The 23503-nt window shown below is 37.9% G+C and overlaps 1 protein-coding gene across 1 annotated transcript in view; it reads right to left on the bottom strand.

Annotated features, from left to right (window-relative positions):
• HGF (hepatocyte growth factor) overlaps positions 1-19549 on the bottom strand; it is an 81958-nt gene extending 62409 nt beyond the window's left edge. The window contains exons 1-3 of the mRNA XM_027123785.1: positions 19344-19549; positions 18952-19075; positions 11100-11265 (exon numbers count right to left, since the gene is read on the bottom strand). Of these exons, the coding sequence (XP_026979586.1) occupies positions 11100-11265; positions 18952-19036 (251 nt within the window). The 5' untranslated portion in view covers positions 19037-19075; positions 19344-19549. The remainder of the gene's footprint in view (positions 1-11099; positions 11266-18951; positions 19076-19343) is intronic.
• Between the last annotated feature and the right edge of the window lie 3954 nt (positions 19550-23503).

Raw genomic sequence — 23503 nt, 5'->3', positions numbered from 1 at the left:
AAATACAAAAATCCCTTAACTGAGAATATAAAGTACTTAAAATTTTCAACACATTAAGTGTTACCATTTCTAAAAATACAGGAAATAAAGTTCGAATTCTGAACTATTTTCTTTCCAGTAAGAAATAGTATTAAAACTCCTTCTTAACCATGTTCATGCTAATTATAATGTCACCATGTATAAGCATCTACTTAAGAAAAACACATAGATTTTCTAAGAATAAAGATTTTTTGCTTCCAGACTATATATATATATATATATATATAAAATATATATATACTATTTTAACATCTTTATTGGAGTATAATTGCTTTACAATGGTGTGTTAGTTTCTGCTATATAACAAAGTGAATCAGCTACATGTACACATATATCCCCATATCCCCTCCCTCTTGCGACTCCCTCCCATCCTTCCTATCCCACCCCGCCAGGTGGTCACAAAGCACAAGCTGATCTCCCTATGCTGTGCGGCTGCTTCCCACTAGCTAGCTATTTGACATTTGGTAGCATGTATATGTGCATGCCACTCTCTTACTTCGTCCCAGCTTCCCCTTCTCCCATGTCCTCAAGTCCATTCTCTATGACTAAGCCTTTATTCCTGTCCTACCTCTAGGTCCTTCATAATTTTTTTTTTTAAGATTCCATATATATGTGTTAGCATACAGTATCTGTTTTTCTCTTTCTGACTTACTTCACTCTGTATGATAGACCCTAGGTCCATCCACCTCACTACAAATATCTCAATCGCGTTTCTTTTTATGGCTGAGTAATATTGCATTGTATATATGTGCCACATCTTCTTTATCCATTCATCTGTTGATGGACACTTAGGTTGCTTCCATGTCCTGGCTTTTGTAAATAGAGCTGCAAAGAACATTGTGGAACATGACTCTTTTTGAATTATGGTTTTCTCAAGGTATACGCCCAGTAGTGGGAATGCTGGGTCGTATGGTAGTTCTAGTTTTAGTTTCTTAAGGAACCTCAATACTGTTCTCCATAGTGGCTGTATCAATTTACATTACCACAAACAGTGCAAGAGTGTTCCCTTTCTCCACACCCTCTCTAGCATGTATTGTTTGCAGACTTTTTGATGATGGCCATTCTGACTGGTGTGAGGTGATACTTCATTATAGTTTTGATTTGCATTACTCTAATGATTAGTGATGTTGAGCATCCTCTCATGTGTTTGTTGGCAATCTGTATATCTTCTTTGGAGAAATGTCTGTTTAGGTCTTCTGCCCATTTTTGGATTGGGTTGTTTGTCTTTTTGATATTGAGCTGCTTGTATATTTTGGAGATTAATCCTTTGTCCATTGCTTCATTTGCAAATATTTTCTCCCAATCTGAGGGTTGTCTTTCCGTCTTGTTTATGGTTTCCTTTGCTGTGCAAAAGCTTTTAAGTTTCATTAGGTCTGAGTTGTTTATTTTTATTTCCCTTTCTCTAGGAGGTGGGTCAAAAAGGATCTTGCTATGATTTATGTCATAGAGTGTTCTGCCTATGTTTTCCTCTAAGAGTTTTGTAGTGTCTAGCCTTTCATTTAGGTCTTTAATCCATTTTGAGTTTATTTTTGTGTATGGTGTTAGGGAGTATTCTAATTTCATTCTTTCCCATGTAGCTGTCCAGTTTTCCCAGCACCACTTATTGAAGAGGCTGTCTTTTCTCCATTGTATATTCTTGCCTCCTTTATCAAAGATTAGGTGACCATATGTGCATGGGTTTATCTCTAGGCTTTCTATCCTGTTCCATTGATCTATATTTCTGTTTTTGTGCCAGTACCATACTGTCTTGATTACTGTAGCTTTGTAGTATAGTCTGAAGTCCAGAAGTCTTATTCTTCCAGCTCCATTATTCTTTCTCAAGATTGCTCTGGCTATTCAGGGTCTTTTGTGTTTCCATACAAATTGTGAATTTTTTTGTTCTAGTTCTATGAAAAATGCCATTGGTAGTTTGATAAGGATTGCACTGAATCTGTAGATTGCTTTGGGTAGTATAGTCATTTTCACAATGTTGATTCTTCCAATCCAAGAACATGGTATATCTCTCCATCTGTTTGTACATCTTTAATTTCTCTCATCAGTGTCTTATAGTTTTCTGCATACAGGTTTTTGTCACTGTAGGTAGGTTTATTCCTAGGTATTTTATTCTTTTTGTTGCAATGGTAAGTGGGAGTATTTCCTTAATTTCTCTTTCAGATTTTTCATCATTAGTGTATAGGAATGCAAGAGATTTCTGTGCATTAATTTTGTATCCTGCTACTTAACCAAATTCATTGATTAGCTCTAGTAGTTTTCTGGTAGCATCTTTAGGATTCTGTATGTATAGTATCATGTCATCTGCAAACAGGGACAGATTTACTTCTTCTTTCTGATTTAGATTCCTTTTATTTCCTTTTCTTCTCTGATTGCTGTGGCTAAAACTTCCAAAACTATGCTGAATAAGAGTGGTGAGATTGGGCAACCTTGTCTTTTTCCTGATCTTAGTGGAAATGCTTTCAGTTTTTCACCATTGAGGATGATGTTGGCTGTGGGTTTGTCATATATGGCCTTTATTATGTTGAGCTAAGTTCCCTCTATGCCTACTTTCTGGAGGGTTTTTATCATAAATGGGTGTTGAATTTTGTCAAAAGCTTTCTCTGCATCTATTGAGACGATCATATGGTTTTTCTCCTTCAGTTTGTTAATATGATGTATCACATTGATTGATTTGCGTATATTGAAGAATCCTTGCATTCCTGGGATAAACCCCATTTGACCATGGTGTAGGATTGTGCTGTTGGATTCTGTTTGCTAGTATTTTGTTGAGGATTTTTGCATCTATGTTCATCTGTGTTACTGGCCTGTAGTTTTCTTTTTTTGTGACATCTTTGTCTGGTTTTGGTATCAGGGTGATGGTGGCCTCATAGAATGAGTTTGGGAGTGTTCCTCCCTCTGCTATATTTTGGAAGCATTTGAGAAGGATAGGTGTTAGCTCTTCTCTAAATGTTTGATAGAATTCGCCTGTGAAGCCATCTGGTCCTAGGCTATTGTTTGCTGGAAGATTTTAATCACAGTTTCAATTTCAATGCTTGTGACTGGTCTGTTTATGTTTTCTATTTCTTCCTGGTTCAGTCTCGGAGGGTTGTGATTTTCTAAGAATTTTTCCATTTATTCCAGGTTGTCCATTGTATTGGCATACAGTTGCTTGTAGTAATCCCTCATGATCCTTGTATTTCTGCAGTGTCAGTTGTTACTTCTCCTTTTTCATTTCTATTGGTTTGAGTCTTTTCCCTTTTTTTCTTGATAAGTCTGGCTAATGGTTTATCAATTTTGTTTATCTTCTTAAAGAACCAGCTTTTAGTTTTATTGATCTTTGCAATCATTTCCTTCATTTATTTTTCCTTCATTTCTGATCTGATGTTTATGATTTATTTGCTTATACTAACTTTGGGTTGTTTTTGTTCTTCTTTCTCTAATTGCTTTAGGTGTAAGCGCAGGTTATTTATTTGAGATTTTTCTTGTTCCCTCAGGTAGGATTGTATTGCTATAAACTTCCCTCTTAGAACTGCTTTTGCTTCATCCCATAGGTTTTGGGTCATAGTGTTTTCATTGTCATTTGTTTCTAGGTATTTTTTGATTTCCTCTTTGATTTCTTCTGTGATCTCTTGGTTATTTAGTAATGTATTGTTTAGCCTCCATGTGATTGTATTTTTTAGAGTTTTTTTTTCTGTAATTGATATCTAGTCTCATAGCGGTATGGTCGGAAGAGATACTGGATACGATTTCAATCTTCTTAAATTTACCAAGGCTTGATTTGTGATCTGAGGTGTGATCTATCCATAGAATGTTCCATGAGTACTTGAGAAGAAAGTGTATTCTGTTGTTTTTGGATGGAATGTCCTATAAATATCAATTAAGTTCATCATGTTTAATGTGTCATTTAAAGCTTGTGTTTCCTTATTTATTTTCATTATGGATGATCTGTCCATTGGTGAAAGTGGGGTGTTAAAGTCCCCTACTATGATTGTATTACTGTCGATTTCCCCTTTTGTGGCTGTTAGCATTTGCTTTATGTATTGAGGTACTCCTATGTTGGGTGCATAAATATTTACAATTGTTATATCTTCCTCTTGGAGTGATCCCTTGATCATGATGTAGTGTCCTTCTTTGTCTCTTGTAATAGTCTTTATTTAAAGTCTATTTTGTCTGATATGAGAATTGCTACTCCGGCTTTATTTTGATTTCCATTTGCATGGAATATCTTTTTCCATCCCCTTACTTTCAGTCTGTATGTGTCCCTAGGACTGAAGTGGGTCTCTTGTAGACAGCATATATACAGGTCTTGTTTTTGTATCCATTCAGCCAGTCTATGTCTTTTGGTTGGAGCATTTAATCCATTTATATTTAAGGTAATTATCGATATGTATGTTCCTATTACAATTTTCTTCATTGTTTTGGGTTTGTTATTGTAGGTCTTCTCCTTCTCTTGTGTTTCCTGCCTAGAGAAGTTCCTTTAGCACGTGTTGTAAAGCCGGTTTGGTGGTGCTGAATTCTCTTAGCTTTTGCTTGTCTGTAAAGGTTTTAATTTCTCCATCAACTATGAATGAGGTCCTTGCTGGGTAGAGTAATCTTGGTTGTAGGTTTTTCCCTTTCATCACTTCAAATATGTCCTGCCACTCCCTTCTGGCCTGCAGAGTTTCTGCTGAAAGATCAGCTGTTAACCTTATGGGGATGCCCTTGTATGTTATTTGTTGCTTTTCCCTTGCTGCTTTTAATATTTTTTCTTTGTATTTAATTTTTGATAGTTTGAATAATATGTGTCTTGGCATGTGTCTCCTTGGATTTATCCTGTATGGATCTCTGCCCTTCCTGGACTTGATTGACTATTTCCTTTCCCATATTAGGGAAGTTTTCAACTATAATCTCTTCAAATATTTTCTCAGACCCTTTCTTTTTTCTCTTCTTTTTCTGGGACCCCTGTAATTCGAATGTTGGTGTATTTAATGTTGTCCCAGAGGTCTCTGCGACTGTCCTCAATTCTTTTCATTCTTCTTTCTTTATTCTGCTCTGTGGTAGTTATTTCCACTATTTCATCTTTCAGGTCCCTTATCTGTTCTTCTGCCTCAGTTATTCTGCTATTGATTCCTTCTAGAGAATTTTTAATTTCATTTATCGTGTTGTTCATCATTGTTTGTTTGCTCTTTAGTTTTTCTAGGTCCTTGTTAAATGTTTCTTGTATCTTCTAAATTCTATTTCCAAGATTTTGGATCATCTTTACTGTCATTACTCTGAATTCTTTTTCAGGTAGACTGCCTACTTGCTCTTCGTTTGTTTGGTCTGGTGGGTTTTTACCTTGCTCCTTCATCTGCTGTGTATTTCTCTGTCTTCTCATTTTGCTTAACTTACTGTGTTTGGGGTTTCCTTTTCACTGGCTTCAGGTTAGTAGTTCCAATTGTTTTTGGTATCTGCCCCCAGTGGGTAAGGTTGGTTCAGTGGGTTGTGTAGGCTTACTGGTGGAGGGGACTGGTGCCTGTGTTCTGATGGATAAGGCTGGATCTTGTCTTTCTGGTGGGCAGGACTGCATCCGGGGGTGTGTTTTGGGGTGTCTGTGGACTTATTATGATTTTAGGCAATCTCTCTGATAATGGTTGGGGTGGTGTTCCTGTCTTGCTAGTCGTTTGGCATGGGGCGTCCAGCACTGTAGCTTGCTGGTCGTTGAGTGGAACTGGGTCTGAACATTGAGACAGAGATATCTGGGAGAGCTCTCACCAAATGATATTACAAGTGGCCTGGAGGTCTCTGATGGACCTATGTCCTGAACTTGGCTCTCCCACCTCTAAGGCTCAGCCCTGACACCCGGCTGGAGCACCAAGACCCTGTCAGCCAAACGGCTCAGAAGAAAAGGGAGAAAAAAAAGAAGAAAGAAAGAAAGTAAATAAAATAAGTGAAGTTATTAAAATAAAAAATTAAAAATATTATTAAAATAAAAAAGTAATTAAAAAAAAGAAGAGAGCAACCAAACCAATAAACAAATCCACCAATGATAACAAGCACTAAAAACTATACTAAAAAAAATGGATAGACAGAACCCTAGGACAAATGGTAAAAGCAAACCTATACAGACAAAATCACACAAAGAAGCATACACATACACACTCACAAAAAGAGGAAAAGGGGAAAAAAAAAGAAAAAATATATATATAAAGGAAAAGAGCAACCAAATCAATAAACAAATCTACCAGTGATAATAAGCTCTAAATGCTAAACTAAGATAAACATAAAACTAGAAACAAATTAGATGCAGAAGACAAACCCCAAGTCTACAGTTGCTCCCAAAGTCCACCGCCTCAGCTTTGGGGTGATTCATTGTCTATTCATGTATTCCACAGATGCAGGGTACATCAGCTTGATTGTGGAGATTTAGTCCTCTGCTCCTGAGGCTGCACAGAGAAGTTTCCCTTTCTCTTCTTTGTTCACACAGCTCCTGGGGTTCAGCTTTGGATTTGGCCCTGCTGCTGCATGTAGGATGCCCTCTGGCGTCTGTTTGTTGCCCGGAGAGGAGGGGCTTAAAGGAGCAGCTTTAAGATTAGGGGGCTCTGGCTCACTCAGGCTGGGGGGTATGGAGGGGTATGGAATTAGGGGCGAGTCTGTGGTGGCAGAGGCCAGTGTGAAGTTGCAACAGCCTGAAGTGCACTGTGTGTTCTCCTGGGGGGAGTTGTCCCTGGATCTCAGGCCCCTGGCAGTGGCGGGCTGCACAGGCCCCTGGGAGGGGAGGTGTGGATAGTGACCTGTGCTCACACACAGGCTTCTTGGTGGCAGCAGCAGAAGCCTTAGCGTTTCATCCCCATCTCTGGTGTCCATGCTGATAGCCACGGCTCGCGCCCGTCTCTGGAGCTCATTTAGGCGGTGCTCTGAATCCGCTCTCCTTGCACACCATGAAACAATGGTCTCTTGCCTCTTCGGCAGGTCCAGACCTTTCCCCGGACTCCCTCCCAGCTAGCTGTGGCGCACTAGCCCCCTTAAGGCTGTGTTCCCGCAGCCAACCCCAGTCCTCTCCCTGTGATCTGACCTCCGAAGCCCGAGCCTCAGCTCCCAGCCCCCACCCATCGTGGCGGATTAGTAGACAAACCTCTCTTGGCTGGTGAGTGCCGGTCAGCCCTGATCCTCTGTGCACAAATCTCTCCACTTTGCCCTCCGCACCCCTGTTGCTGTGCTCTCCTCCACGGCTCCGAAGCTTTCCCCCTCCGTCACCCACAGTCTCTGCCCATGAAGGGGCTTCTAGTGTGTGGAAACCTTTCCTCCTTCACGGCTCCCCCCGCGAGGTGCAGGTCCCGTCCCTATTCTTTTGTATCTCGTTTTTCTTTTTTCTTTTGCCCTACCCAGGTACGTGGGGAGTGTCCTGCCTTTTGGGAGGTCTGAGGTCTTCTGCCAGCGTTCAGTAGGTGTTCTGTAGGAGTTGTTCCACGTGTAGATGTATTTTTGATGTATCTGTGGGGAGGAAGGTGATCTCCACATCTTACTCCTCTGCCATCTTGAAGATCCTCCTCCAGATCATATATATATATATATATATATATATATTTTTTTTTTTTTTTTTTTTTTTTGCGGTACACGGGCCTCTCACTGTTGTGGCCTCTCCTGCTGCGGAGCACAGGCTCTGGACGCGCAGGCTCAGTGGCCATGGCTCACAGGCCCAGCCGCTCCGCGGCATGTGGGATCCTTCCGGACTGGGGCACGAACCCATGTCCCCTGCATTGTCAGGCGGACTCTCAACCACTGTGCCACCAGGGAAGCCCCAGATCATATATTTTTGAAAGCACATAATTTTCTTATAATTTTATGTAGTTCAAATTAGTCATTTATTTCTTAACATTGTAACAACTTTTAAGTAATTTTAAATAAGGGGAAATAACTTTTATAAAACAAATATTAAAAAGATGTTATAAAATTAAAGTATTTTAACTATTATTATATATTTTTACATAGTGCATTTTATTCTATATCTAACTAACTTCAAAAATTATATGTATAAACTTTGTGCTTTGATTTACACGTAGACATTTTGAAATGTCCACCTACAAGAACATTTTACAGTTGAAATAGTATTAAAGAACAAACATAAAAGTCTGTTTTTGCAACTGTGGCAGAATAACTTGAAAAGAGAAAAACTGGCTGATAATATATTTGAATTTTGATCTGGTAGATAGTGAACTTATGCAATACATGTAAAATTTCCTATATCCCTATTGTAGGGTGTTGGGGGGAGAGTTAAATAACCTTGAAAGCACGGTAATTAGATAAAGAATACATATGAAGATAATTAAACGAACATCTAAAAAGAAATTTTAAAATTACAGACTCAAATACCTACTAGTTAACATTAAAATAAAAATGTACCACACATATATAAACTACTACTTTTTTTTTCAGTAATATGGCTTTGACATGAGATTGCCTTGCAAGTGACTCATAAGCCCCATCAGGAACATTTGAGATTTGCTTCTGTGAATACAAAGGTGATTCCATCTGGAAAGTGGGTGACAGGGTTTCCAGTTTGCTGATTTCATTCACCCTTTTCTCTCATTCCGTTACAATTCCATATACCCTCAGAAAATTGTATTTGCTTGTATCATTTTACACCTCTATATGGACTGGATCCAAGCTGACAAATTCCATGAGTTGCATATCTTCTTTGAAGTTTGACTTCAGGAGTCTTTCTCTTAGCCTTATTTTAACTATCATCTTCCTTTCAATAATTTATTTTGTTGAGTTGTTTATGGCAGAAGGGCAATTCCAGTACCAGTTACTCAGTCATGGTTAGAAATTTTCATCTCTTGAGTCAGTTCATGTACAGTAATTTTTTTTTTTTTTTTTTTTTTTTTTTGCGTTATGCCGGCCTCTCACTGCTGTGGCCCCTCCCGTTGCGGAGCACAGGCTCCGGACGCGCAGACTCAGCAGCCATGGCTCACGGTCCTAGCCGCTCCGCGGCATGTGGGATCTTCCCTGACCGGGGCATGAACCCGCGTCCCCTGCATCGGCAGGCGGACTCTCAACCACTGCGCCACCAGGGAAGCCCTACAGTAATTTTTTGAAACGCTTAGAATCAGGCATTCTGGTCATCTTTCTCATCCAGCAAAAAACAACTTCAGTCTCTGTAAAGTCAATATTGTTGATACCTTCTCAAGAGGAAACAAAATTTGAGACCTCCACCTCATGCCCACTGAATCACAGATGCTTTCACACAGCATGGTTGGTATTTTCCAAACATTTTAGTGTGTTTGCCATTGTTTTTCAATGATTCTAGTTCATGTAACAAGTCCTCAAAAAGATCTTTAATTCATTAAGAACCTACTTTCAGCGTATCACAAGTATGTCCATTCAATTCTGAATAAGAAATGTGTTTAGTGATTCCAAATAAGTATGTATATATATTTAGGATACACAAGTGTGAAGGATGACACCATTTCTGAGCAGAGAACTTTAGCTGTACATTGGTATTACTACATGTGGTTTTCTGCCCAGGTTGCCATAAATTTGGAGACTAAATATAACTCAACCAGAATATGGTTGAAAAGCATGAAACCTCGTATATATGGGATATGTAAAGTTTTATTAATCTGGTCACATATGTTCTCCAATGCAGCAAAATCATTTTAGTTTCTCCTAAATAAAACAAAGGGAAAGCTGTTTTGTTTTGGTTTTTTTCTAGGCATAAGGCTGACTAATGTGAAAATCGAGGCTTAGCAATACTTCCCTTACTTGTGGATCCAGAAGAGTGTATTTTCAAATTCAAAGTTAAAAATCAACAATGAGATGTGGTTCTTCCATTCCCTTTGCCCTGCCCTTCTAACCCTGAAAGGGGAAAATACAATAAATCCAACCTCCTCAATTGCCAGAAGAACATCTCCATAAATCTACACAGCTGAGTTGTTGATTGAGAGTAGTTTTCTCTAATTTATTTTTTTTTAATCTCAAGGCTTTTCTAGGAAAGTCAGGGAAAGAAGGAATTATCATAAGAATTACTTGGAAAGTTAATTCCCCACTCCCAGTGCCAGGAAATATCTCCCTGAAAGTGGCAGTTTGGCTATAAAAATATTTCCAGAGGAGATCTAAATGAATACAAAAGAGATAGTCTTTCCTCCTGCTAAATCTATTGAAGAGCCCCTCTAACCATGTCCTTTCTCCTCGGGCCCATACACTTACTTCTCTGAGAAAGGCAAGACGAATTTAGGACCTCTTGCCATGACATTACTAAAATCTGTGTTCACATTATGTGTTAACTACCTAAATGTAATAGAGTAGAATTCAAAAGTGACAGGATACCATGTGCACTCCTGTTAAAGTGGGATGAAATAGGGAATAAAAAGGTGGAAAGTAAGTGTGGGGAGGGAATATTTATGAAGAACTAGGAAATGCATTTTCTTCTGGCAATTTGGAAAACTATTCAGATGAAATTGTCACCTTCATGGCCCAAAACTCCAAGTTTTATCCTTTGGCATACTGGCAAAGTTGTAAGGAATTTTTCCCTGGGAGGTCACAGAGAAACTTTCAAAAGATAAGAAAACTCTCCATTTGAGTCCCCTCATGCCTCTTTGAATTGCCCCAACACTTTTCACCTAAAACTTCATCATCACTACCCGCTAACTTCTTTTAAACAGTCCCTCTAGTTTTTTTAAACTAATTATCTCAATGTTTTTTATTTACATCCCTAAAGACAATGATACAAGTTGCAGTAAGTTTTGGTTGTTGGCCAACTTCTATTCTGAAAATTCCTCCACTCCTCTTGTAAGAAAAAAAAAAGTTTACTCTGAATATTGTAAAATATTAGAGAGATAAAAAGTTAATCTAATTGAATTTTAGTTCTTAAAGTTCAACTGTTCATAAGATGAGAAAATATAAATTCCATAACTAAAGCCACTGTGGATTCTAAAAGATCTCAGTTTATGTGTTCTCCCTTACTCATATTTCCATCAAATAGAGCTAAGTCTGCTGTTGCAATGAGTTAAAACTAAAATCAAGCTTACAATTTTAAGAGTACATTGCATTGAATACAAAAAAGATGATGATAATGAGTCCATGCTATATTTGGAAAATTATTCTAAGAACGAAATGAAGCAACTTACTTGCAAGTGAATGGAAGTCCTTTATTCCTAATACATCTATTGGCACATTGGTCTGCAGTGTTCATTTTTTTTGTTTTTATCTTCAGTAATGGGTCTTCTTTTATTAGAGTAGTCTTTGCTGACTTTTTGAATTCATGAAGTGTGTTTCTTCTTTTCTTCTGTCCTTCTATTAATAATAATATTTTTTTAAAAACATAGGGGAAAAGCTTTTAAGGCTCATATAGAAAAAAATATCCCTAAGAATCATCTACGAGGTAATGATTTTATCTGACAACATACCAGACCTCCAGGGGTTGGGGAGTGGAGTAATGTGGGTAATGATACTCTCAGATACTTAAGAGCAAGAGAGGAATAGTTAATCAGTGAAGAAAAAATAACTTCACATACAGAGCCATTCATCTACATTCTTTCAAATGAAGGATGCTTTTAAAAATTAGGACAGAGTTCACTCTTAAGAAATAAATAACATGGTATTCTCCAAACAGTATGAAAGGAAGTGCCAGGACATATCATATCATGCTCTATAATTAAATCTGTCATTTCCTTCTACAATTGGTCCTTATGTAAATTATAGTACTAATTAGATAAGCCAAGTCAATGACAGGTGAGAAACTTCTCACTAAAAATGGTGCACTGGGTAAATTCTTCTGACTTGGTCTTTAAAGTATTTCATACTATTCATATTCTAGCCCTTTCATTTCCTACATAAGTGTTTTCTGTGCTTTTGGGCACTATTTCTCAGTATCACTGAAGTGTTTGTTTTGAAATCAAGCCAAATGTTGTAAATCAAATGTATGTAAAACTTCATCCTTTAATGTAGCAATATCATTTTTCTTCATCAAAGTATTGTACCAGGCCCCTAGATAGCATGAAGCCTCCTATTAAAAAGCTGAAGAGCAAAGCTAAAACATCCCAAGAGACTTAATCTTATGGATAACTTCAGAATATGAAGAACTTGCTTCTTCATTCTTAATTTGCCCAAAGTTACCTGGTTTCTAATGATAATCATCTCTTCACAATGAGGATCAAATTGTCTAAGAGACTGCAGCTGTTGTAGAACAAGGATGGATATAATTGTGCCCCTCCCCTGCCTGTCAATTCATTTGAATACCCTTATAACAAAGGCAGTAATAATACGTACATTTTTAAGATATGAAACCAAGACACGGGAAAGTTGATGACTTAGAAGATCTGATTGAAAATCCAGCTGCCTGGCTTCAGAGCCCCCACTCTTAAACACGTATGATGCCATCTCTCTCTAAGACTTGCTAAGAAAGCATGTGGAAATAACGGCTTGTAAACAGTTTCTGAAGATTTGCTTAAAGCTATCAGTAGAGAAGTGACTTGGATGGCAGAACAGGAAATCAATTCTTGTCTTTAAACGTGGTGAAACGTGCCAAGAAAAGAGGGTGAAAATTTTTCTGCAGAAAATTTGGAAATACGGCTTAACAGAGTGAGGTACCAAGAATGCCATCATACTCTTAGGTCTGCCAGCAACCACTGGCTCCAGTTGTTTTATTAAACATGGAGATGCTACCCATTAATATCTATCCTAACCTGAAGTCCACAGTAAATAAGAGAAAACATGAATTCCTCTAAATTTTGGTTCTCTATAAAACTCCAGAACACAATCCCCAAAAGACTGGTACTAATTTCTGTAATAATGCTTTCATTTTCTTTTCTTTTCTTTTCTTCAACTTTTCTTTGCCCTATAAGATGGAATGGCTATGGTAGAACAGGTATAATTTAAAAGACATCTTAACATAGAAATTCAGTCAACCAAATAATCCTTCAACATGTTATTTATTGAGTGTGGACCAAACGCCTTGCATAACGTTGGCAGACTGATGATAATTCTGGCATTCTTATTGACTTGCCAAGTGACTTTGTTTAATTACCTTAAATGCTAATATCCCATTACTCAATTTACAAAATGAAAGTTATATTATATGTGAACTAAAAGGAGCTATTTAAACTACAATCATTTGGAAATCAATTTGGGTTAAAAATGTTATGAATATGCAAAGTTTTAGTTTTGTTTTTGAAATTTCATCCTTTAATTTCTGGCATAAGAGAAGAAACCGTTATTCTCCCAAGCAAAGAAGTGGTATTAGTCTTTTCAAATTTTGGTTTTTGCCACAGGACCATGTTAATGGGAGATACGTTTCTCCACTAAGAGTTTCCACTTCTTTTGACATTAGTGCACTCTTTCTTAGGTGCTGTGAAATGTTTCACGGCATAAAAATCATTTGAGTTCCTGTATAAATTGGAATACTTCTCAGAAACAAATAGTGGTTAATGGACGCAGAAAATCTATTCAAAAAACTATCTGCCAAAGTGGAAAAATTGTGGTATATATATATATATATATGTATATATATAATATGTATATATATGTGTGTATATATATACATATATATGTGTGTATATATGCACATATATATAAAATAAATTCAATTAACTAAAAGTATAGGATTAAAATTGGCCTAATGTATTATGTATTTATTACCTATGTTTAAGTGTGAGAGAAGAACATAAAACTAAATTTTAAAAGTCTAAGACAAACATTGAGTTCAGACATGTATTTTACCAATTACCAAATAAAATAGAATACCTGGTCAATGCTCTGGTTTCTTTTCTCAGAACCATACAACATGAAGGAAGGCACTGAGGATGACTAGAGAAAAGTGGTTTCTGTGGGACCGTTGATTATATTTAATTCTGCAGATCCTCAGCTGTCCTATTGAAATGTGTTAATGCCTGGCTGTACGTCATAAAAATAGTCTACTCTTGCTTGCTGATAAACTTTCGATCACTACCTTTCATCTAAAGATCAAAAAGTATCCTGAAAAGCAAATAAATCTATGATTTCCCTTTACTAGATAATAAATAGGAGAGAAAAGCTTGTCTGGGGCTACAAATCTAATCAGGGGCAATCAGAACCAGATACTAAGATTCCCTTCTCACTCTTTATTTCTCATGACTTAGAAGCTTTCCCTTATAATTCAGTCATATCATTAGGTCAGTAACTAATTATTCAAAAATGCGAAGTTCAAGCTAGTTGTACGTCATGTAATCCACACATCAATAAAATTAATTCCTTCTTCAATAAAAGAAAAATTCAAAACAGAAGTCATTCAAAAAACAGCATCTGAAAATAAAATTCCTTTGCTGAAAATACTTTTAACTTTCTCTTCCATATGTATTAACAACTGATGCTTGTTTTAACAACAGTTAAAAAACAAGCTTAATTTGGGAAGAAACTCAAAAATATCTTTGGATCAGATTTTTCCCTACTATTTTTTGTGCATGACTGCTAGTTGAAGTTTATAAACAAAACATTGAAATGAAATCAAAGGGTAAGAGATCACTGCAACTTTGTCATGCTTTCTTATATTTTAAATTGCAACTCCTTTTCCCTCTTCCCTCAGTATGGGAAAACATTCTGTAGCTATATTTCCTGAAGAAACCAAAGTCCCTATTTTAAAACTGAAATCATTAGGCTCTTAGTGAAAAGCTACAAACAGAAAGTAGGGTCAAATGTATCAAGGTGCTTGAAGAAAGACACATTTCTCCCTCTGGTCCCTGGGCCTCACACTCATTTCTCTCAGTACCTCATATATTTTCTTCTCTGTATGGACTAACCATTGACTTCAAAGAAAAATCATGCAAAGGAAAGGATTTGCAGGGTGTGGAAAGGAGCAGGAATCTGGCTCCACATATTCTGAGAAATCTACCCACATGATTAGTGATTAACAGCTTGAAGTGGCAAGATGTTAAGATGAAAGTACACAAATAATTAATGGAAGGGAATGGTGGTGACTGGAGATTTACTTCCCAAAGGCAAAAATCATAAATACCAGTCCAAATCTTCATTTCTATTATCTAGGACTTGGGTTTCACAAGTGGACAATTTTCATCCCTTCTTTAGAGAAGGGAACAATATCATAAATAAAGATGTCAGGAAGAGATCAAGTCAGATTTAAATCAAATGTTGGTATTTGAGAAGCAGCATAAGTATCTCTTCCAAAAAGATTTACAAATGAAATGATGTTCAGTGTGAGAATAGGGACCTCCCTAGATATTTCCCTCCTCCTACTTCCATGCCACTTCCTCATTCATCCTCCTCCTGGTCTCTTCCTTCACTGTCTGTTTCTGCCTGCAGCTCTCCTCCACACACCAACTAAAACAACCACACTTCAGTCAGGTATCTTGTCAACTCAGAACCTTCCAGCTGTGACCCATAATGTTTAAAATAGTGTAATTTAGCATGATATTCAAGCGTACTTGCTAGTCTCTCTTACTTTTCCAAACCCAGGCCATACTCCTCCTCAGGTACTCAGTACACCAGCCCTACATGATTGCCTGTCCTCGCTTCGGTACCTTCAGCTACTTTGTGTTCCCCTGACTTAAGTAATGACCGTACTACTACCTGTATTTTCACACTCAACTTGAGTATTGCATACTCCCTAAACCTGGTTCGATCTTCTGAGCTAGAAATGAACTCTCAACCGTAACGTAATAATACTTCTAACACAGAATTGTTCTTACTTAGCAAAATGGATTTTTTAGAGCAAGTTTCAGTTGATTTCATCGCTGCTGTATTCAATATAAATAAAAGGGAAAAATGCACATTGCATATTTCATTCACATAGATTTGGGTAGGAATCTCAGCTCTATCCAATAGGTAAGATAATAAGAAAAAAATTAAGATCTTTAACTTCAGTTTCCTCATGTAAGATGAGTCAATCCAGTAATGCCAATCTTATTAGAATTAAATAAGCTTTGTTTTAGAACTTGGTCCATAACAGTCGCTCAACAAATGTAGGTTTCATCATCAAAAAATCTACAAACAATAAATGCTGGAGAGGGTGTGGTGAACAGGGAACCCTTTTGCACTGTTGGTGGGAATGTTAATTGATGCAGCTACTATGGAGAACAGTATGCAGGTTCCTCAAAAAACTAAAAATAGAGCTATCATATGACCCAGAAATCCCACTACTGGGCATATACCCTGAGAAGACCATAATTCAAAAAGAGTCATGTACCAAAATGATCATTGCAGCACTATTTACCATAGCCAGGACATGGAAGCAAGCTAAGTGTCCATCGACAGATGAATGGATAAAGAAGATGTGGCACATATATACAATGGAATATTACTCAGCCATAAAAAGAAATGAAATTGAGTTATTTGTAGTGAGGTAGATGGACCTAGAGTCTGCTGTACAGAGTGAAGTAAGTCAGAAAGAGAAAAACAAATACCATATGCTAACACATATATATGGAATCTAAAAAAAAAAAAAAATGGTCCTGAAGAACCTAGGGGCAGGACAGGAATAAAGACGCAGATGTAGAGAATGGACTTGAGGACACGGGGAGGGGGAAGGGTAAGCTGGGATAAAGTGAGAGAGTGGCATGGACATATATACACTACCAAATGTAAAATATATAGCTAGTGGGAAGCAGCCGCATAGCACAGGGAGATCAGCTCCATGCTTTGTGTCCACCTAGAAGGGTGGGATAGGGAGGGTAGGAGGGAGACGCAAGAGGGAGGAGATATGGAGATATATGTATATGTATAGCTGATTCACTTTGTTATAAAGCAGAAAGTAACACACCATTGTAAAGCAATTATACGCCTACGCCAATAAAATGTTAAAAGAAAAATGAAGGTATTGGGGTGCAGAGTCAGTAAAAGAAACAAAACAAAAAAAACAAATGTAGGTTTCTTTCTCGCTTGTTCATCTGTACATCTCCCACAGCCTCCTTGATAGTAGGTGCTCATTTAATGTTTTGTTGTTGTTGTTAGAGGGGATTGGATATTTGTATCCAGTGTAGGTGGGAGTGGACAGAGGATAATCCTATGTAAACCAATTCCTATAAAGATGGCTTGGGTCTATTATATTGAACATTTCTTTAAGTTTTTTGAAACTTCTCTAAAAATATCTCCATAATATATTCTGCTCATAACTGGTTGTCACCTCATTATAGTATCCACTTCTTTTCAAATATTGTCTTATTTCACAATAGGTAAAAAAGCAGACTCATAAGCTAAATCAAAAAGTATAACCTAAGCAAGTAACAACAAAATTCTAAATGTTCAATGTTAGATGATATAAAAAAGAACAGACTTTCTTTATATGTTCTAAGAGGACTATCCATGTTTTCCACTTTGAGGAATGTAATTTTTTTAAAAAACTATCAAAATAAAGTTGCCACCCAGACAAAGGCAGACCCTATTTTGTTAACAATTTTAGCATTATCCACTTTAGGAATTATTCTATTACTTGTAATTCCCAACTGGCCTCTCCTTGCCTGCGGCATACTCTTGGGCTGCATTCCCCCTATCCTCAGGAAACGCAGTCATTTCAACATTAGCCAAAATGAAATATAATTACAAATGTATATCTCCTGCCAAAACTTCGCAATGCATGCCAAAAACAAATAGACATTGTCTATGGTTGATCTACTGTTTGGGTTTTCCACACTGTGTTCCCCATGCATAAGCACAGATGATTCCAGGTAACCATATTCTACTTCAGCCCATCAACATTTTGATCTTTGAAAATGAAACTCCTCAAAATATTAGCTGTCATTTCAATTTACACTCAGAATCCCACAAAGCAGCAATGTCATATAAGAATCAATTTTAACATGACCCATCTCAAAGGTGATAACCTGCTAGATTGAACTTTTTTTTTTTCACCTCTTCAGAAATCTAACATAAATGTTCTCGAACTGACACTTCCCACACAGCATTGTTTTCCAAAAGGGACATCACAAAATCGAAGAAAGCCAGGTGGGACTGATTTTCCTCATCATTTTGCAAATTCTTGGTGTTTTCAACCTTTGTATTACATTGGAAACTAGATTGGAGGTCTGATAAATGTCATATTTAACTTACCTCAAAAGATATAACTGAGATATTTCTCTGTCTTATTTAAAAAAACTATGTCTACTGTCTGGGCATTTATTCCATTCTTTTATTCCCCTGTGCCCACCTATGATGCTCACTACCTTCTCCCATTGGCATCCCAGCCACGACAATGATAACACAACCAAATACAGATGTTTCCTCTTGCCCTGATAACAACAGAAAACTTCCCAAAGCAGCAAATGAAACCTCTAAACTTCCAGGCAATATGAACTCCCAAGCAACTCCTTCCCAACCTGTAAATTCTGGGGAGAAAATGGGAGACTGAAAGGAGCATTTCTACAGCTATAATCAGAGTCACACAATTTTTGCCTCCTTGGCCCTGCAGTTTCAAAAGGGCAGGCATCCATACCCAGAAAGAATGAGACCTTAGGAGAGAGGCTTTCTCTTTCATTTTTATAACATGCATATACTCAGACTTTAATCTGCCTTCTCCAAATGAAAATTATTAAGTCATGATTTGGCCCTGAATGTTGACTGAGTGATGTGGGGTAGTGGATTGTCATGGAAAATTCTCCTCTGGGAAAAAAAAAAAAACCATGTCCCTGCTGTACTGACCATCACTTTCCCCCCCTCTCTTCAGCTTTAAATTTATCCAAACCAGCAAAGCTCAGCCAGTGTTAGCATCTCGCTCCGGTCCCACCATCCCTATCAGGCTAAGTGAGAGGGGGCTGGATCAATGGGGAGGGGGATGGAAACAACAGAGGGGATGCTAAGTATCTTTTTAAATGCTTTTCAAACAGAAAGAGAATGTCAAAAGAAAGCTGAATGAGAGATTTTAAAACCCCATACCACATACAGAGTTAAGGAAGGATGCTGGGAATCGGGTAAAGAGAGAGCATTAGGAAAAGGAGATGTTAGCAAGAGAGAGTTAAAGAAGAAGAAGAAGAAGAAGGAAGAAAAGAGAAAACTAACCTGCATAGGGGATGGCAATGGGAAACAGGAGGTGGAGGAGGACGTGCTGCAGCAGTAAGACTGGCAGAAGTTTGGTCACCCACATGGTGCTGCTGGATGTGCTGGCGGATCCCACTGGCGATGCCTGCGTGAAAGAATCCTGTTCCGACTCAGTGCCTAGAAAAGCCCGTCGGCTCTGAGCTGCTTTTTATTGCGATGAGCTAAGTTTGTTGTGTGATTAACTGGAAAGATCTAGGTCTGAACTCCCTCTTACGGTAAGAAACTGTTTAACAACAGCCCTTTACTCTCTTCCACCCCCCTCCTTTCCTCACCACCCCCCACCCCCCAACAGCACCAAACAGATCCCAGCTCCCCACGACCCCACCCCCACTCTGCTGAGGAAAGAAACTTACAAAGAGAAGGTCACCTGGCCTGAGGCCAGCTTCAATTTGGAAGTTGGAGCTCCAGATCCCAGTGGCTCCTATCCGAGCAGGGAAAGGAGCTGCAAGGCTCAGCCCAGTAGCTAAATCAAGGCACAGGCAGAGGACCAATTCGCTAAATTTAAAACAGGAAAATACACGTGTTTACATCTCTATTTGGGAAAAGAGGAAGGGGAAGCAGCATAAGAAGAAAGCAAAGCACTGCCTTTCTGTCAAATGTGCGTCAGCTCCTAATCTCTCTCGTTTCACCACTGGAGCAATCCAGGGATTCCAAACACGGACACAGGCTCCCCAGGTGGTCAGAGCCCGGGAAGGAGGGGGGAGGCAGGCTGGCAGGCAGAGCGCAGACAGGTCCAGCCCAGGTAGCAAGAGGTCCGGTGAGAAAAGGGTATGTTATTGTGGGGTAAAAATAAATAAACAAGCAAAACAAAAGCACCCACATTGCCAGGCAGGAAAATTGCCCCTGCCCAATGGGCTCAAAGCAGGTAGCTTTTTTCAGAAGCTGAGCTAAGCTCCCCAGTCACCACAAAGGTACCAAAAGCACATAGAAGAAATGTGTCTGATTTGGGGTCTGTGATAAAATCTGGTCATGTACTCCTCTTAAAACGTCTAAGACATTGGGATCACCCACTGCCTCTCCCTGACAGATAAATGTGGCATGGATTAGATGTCCTTGTGCACACACACACATACACACTCACACATGTGGGTAACTTCTAAGACTGACTTTCACTGGAAATCTCTTAAGGGGGCTGAATTCATAAATAATTCATACCCCTCTCTTCTCTAGCTCCGTCCCACCTGCATGCGCTCAGCAGCCTCCCTAAATCTAAGCGGAGAGAGGAGGCGCTTGCACTGGGGTGGCGGTGGAGATAAGGGACAGACACTTGTTATCTAGAGATTTGTCTTTGCACCTTGAGGTGATGCTTTGATTACTTTAGGTAAGAGCTTGCTTTATTTTTAATGGATTTGGGAGGATAGTTGCCCCTGTGTATCTCTGAAATGGGTACAGGTAGGAACACTGTCTCTGTCCACAGAAGAAAGGAAAGTGGGCATAATGTGGAATGTCTCTGGAGCAGTGTGCAGCTGTACAGAGATGGTAGTGGGCGAAATTAAAACCATCCACAGACAGCCTTCCCTGCACAGTGCTCACTCATCCTCCAGTTCAGTCCACCCCCACCTCCAGAAAGAACCTAAGGTTGGGGGAGAGCTAGAGAAGCTAGTGATTAAGAACTAGTTTTGAGGAATCCACTTCATCTTACCTTTTCCTATTGTTAATCCTTCTCTTTGATCATTTTCTCCTTATAGAAACAAAACCAAGCAAACTTAAAAATCATTTGTCAGCCTATTTTACTTTCCTTTTCACTTTCTATTACAATGCTCAATTTCAGTATATTGCGTGACCATGATTCTGAATTGCCCCATGGTATCTCCTGTGCTTTACTAGGGATTCAGACGCCTTTTAAAGAAGCTAGATTTTTCTGTAAGTAAATTCTTATAGGTGAAGAATGAAGACCAGTCTTTCTATTTGTTTTCTCTTTCTCAGAGAAAACAGAATCAGGGCCATAAGCATAATTGCAATTATCATTATAGCTTGGGGCAAAATCTATCCTGGATAAGAGATTCAGGGCACTGAAAAGACATTGAATAAACTTATTTAACAGGTCACATATTTTCACAATTTTTTATTGGCACATTAAATATAATAAATGCTTAACCTTATTTAGAATTATTTACTTATATTTCTATTTTGACAGGTTATTTGGTTTATCTATGTTGAAATGACAGCTAATATGCATTGAGTTTTTAGTGTATGCTAAGCATTGTACCAAGTACTCTTAAAAAGATTCTTATTTAATCCTTACAATAAACCTACATTAAAAAGAATTATTATAATTCCCACTTTATAGTTGAGGAAACTTAAGTAAATTATTATTATTATTAAATAACTTGTTCAAGATCCCAAAGGAATAAAGACTCAGGTGGGAGAGTTGAACATTGTTGGTCACAACCCATAGGATGGGGTTAACTTCTGTAAACCTCATAAGAAGAACCACATGTCTTTTGTACAAGATTATAATCACTAAAATTAGCCTAAGACCAAACATAGGAGATGCTTAATAATAATTTACAAAACAAACCAAAATATAAACAATTTAAAATTTCCCAAAACTATGATAAATTACACAAATAAAATAATGAATTGTGCTGTTATTTTACTTTGTCTTGATAATACTTTTTCTTTCTAAATTATAATAATGATGTTTTCCCCATGCCCTGCTCTTACCTTTATACTCCTTAGGTGTTAAACTGTGTAAATCCCCAAAACTGTTTCTGAAAAATTTTTGATGAAACAAAATATAAGGAGAATACTTTAAATGCTATAATTTGTGTAATTACTTAAATACAGGATGGATATTCATTGCCCATATAATATCATTTTAAATCTTTCATAAGTTTAAGGTCTCTAGTATTCCATGTAAACTGGATTGATTGAATGGAAAAATGTACGCCCCTGTAGTTTTTTTTAAAGCCTGCACTTGGTTCCCCCCCAAAAAGAAAAGAAAGGTCCTTGTCGTCAAAAGCCTCCTGTTTCTCAAGCACCAGTGATGTTTGCATTTACATCAGAGTGAAACTGATAGGACTTTGTGCTCTGCAGACCACTAATGAGTTCTGCACTCTTGGACTAGTCGTTTCATTTATTAAGTGATTGGCACATACGTGATACCATTCTGTTTGCTACTGCTACTCCTGTAGACTCAGTTTAGTCGTATGCCTGGTTTCAAATCCCAGTTACAATTGAGAAAGTTAATTAATCTCCCTAAAACTCAGTTTCCCTACCACTAAAGTGGGATACTCTGTAGCAGGTATTGATACTTGGCTCAGCATTTCAAATGTGTTATCTCACTTACCCACCCACCCCTGAACAGAAGCTATATAAGTATAAGAGGTAAGTATTATTATTGTCTCTGATTTACAGATTTAAAAAACTGAGATTTAGAGATCATAAGTAACTTGCTTTAGGTTAAATTGCCAATAGCATGCGATTCTAAGCCACAGCTATCCAGGTGTCAAGTCACTGCTATCAAATACTATGCCACACGGACAGATCCAGACTGAACGATTTCCAACCTTCTTCCTAGCTTTAAAATTTCATTATTCTACTTATATGAATTCTTTAGTGGTCACTATACTTTTATGCAATTCTTGCCTTCAATGTAAGAAAAAAAGTACCTGTGTCATCTTTGAGATGGCTTATCTTTCCCATGCAACCATATCTTCTCATTCTTTCCCTACTTATTTGTTCCACCCTCTAAATGGTAATTTTTCATCTGTAGGCCTCACCACTAAACAATTGTGTTGATTACCTTTAATGTAGGAAATATTGCAAAATTCATTATGATTTGTATTGATTTCCTTTAGATAATACAGCTCATTTCAGAGCATGTACATAAAGTGTTAGTCGACACATTAATTTGCCTTGACTTATATCCAAGGTGCTACCGTCTGAATGTTTGTGTCCCCCCAAAAATTCAAATATTGAAATCTTAACTCCCAAAGATGATAGTATTAGGTAGTATTAGGTAGAGTCTTTGGGAGGTGCTTTGGGAAAGGGATTAGTGCCTTTATAAAAGAGACTCCAGAGAGATTCCTTGCCTCTTCCACCATGTGAGGACACAGCAAGAAGGCACCATCTATGAACCAGAAAGTAGGCCTTCACTAGACACCAAATCTGCTGGTGCCGTGATCTTGAAATTCCAGCCTCCAGAACTGTGGGAAATAAATTTCTGCTCTTTATCACCCACCCACTCTGTGGTGTTTTGTTGTAGCTGCTCAAAAAGACTAAGACACAGGGACCTTTAACAGTAGCTCCTAGTGAAGGAGTATATGTTCTAGGGATAGAAAATGTTTATTGGGTAATTGCTGTTCAGAAAACAAAATTTAAAAGTGTCTAATGTCTAACACTGAGTACTAGTTCAACTAAAACTTTGGAGCAGATAGAAAACATTTATAAATAAGTGAAGCAGAATCAGAAAACAATATGATAAAAGTAGGCATGATAGCATGTTTATTTGAAAATTTCTTCAAGACAGGGTACAATGGCCATGTAAAAACCTCACCCTGTGCTGTCA

The sequence above is a fragment of the Aethalodelphis obliquidens genome, unplaced genomic scaffold, assembly GCF_003676395.1.
Source record: "Aethalodelphis obliquidens isolate GAN/ISIS:26980383/991018 unplaced genomic scaffold, ASM367639v1 scaffold27, whole genome shotgun sequence".
In the NCBI taxonomy this organism is placed as follows: Eukaryota; Metazoa; Chordata; class Mammalia; order Artiodactyla; family Delphinidae; genus Aethalodelphis; species Aethalodelphis obliquidens.
Note: the sequence above shows the minus strand (reverse complement) of the source record. Positions and strands in the feature narration are given on the sequence as shown.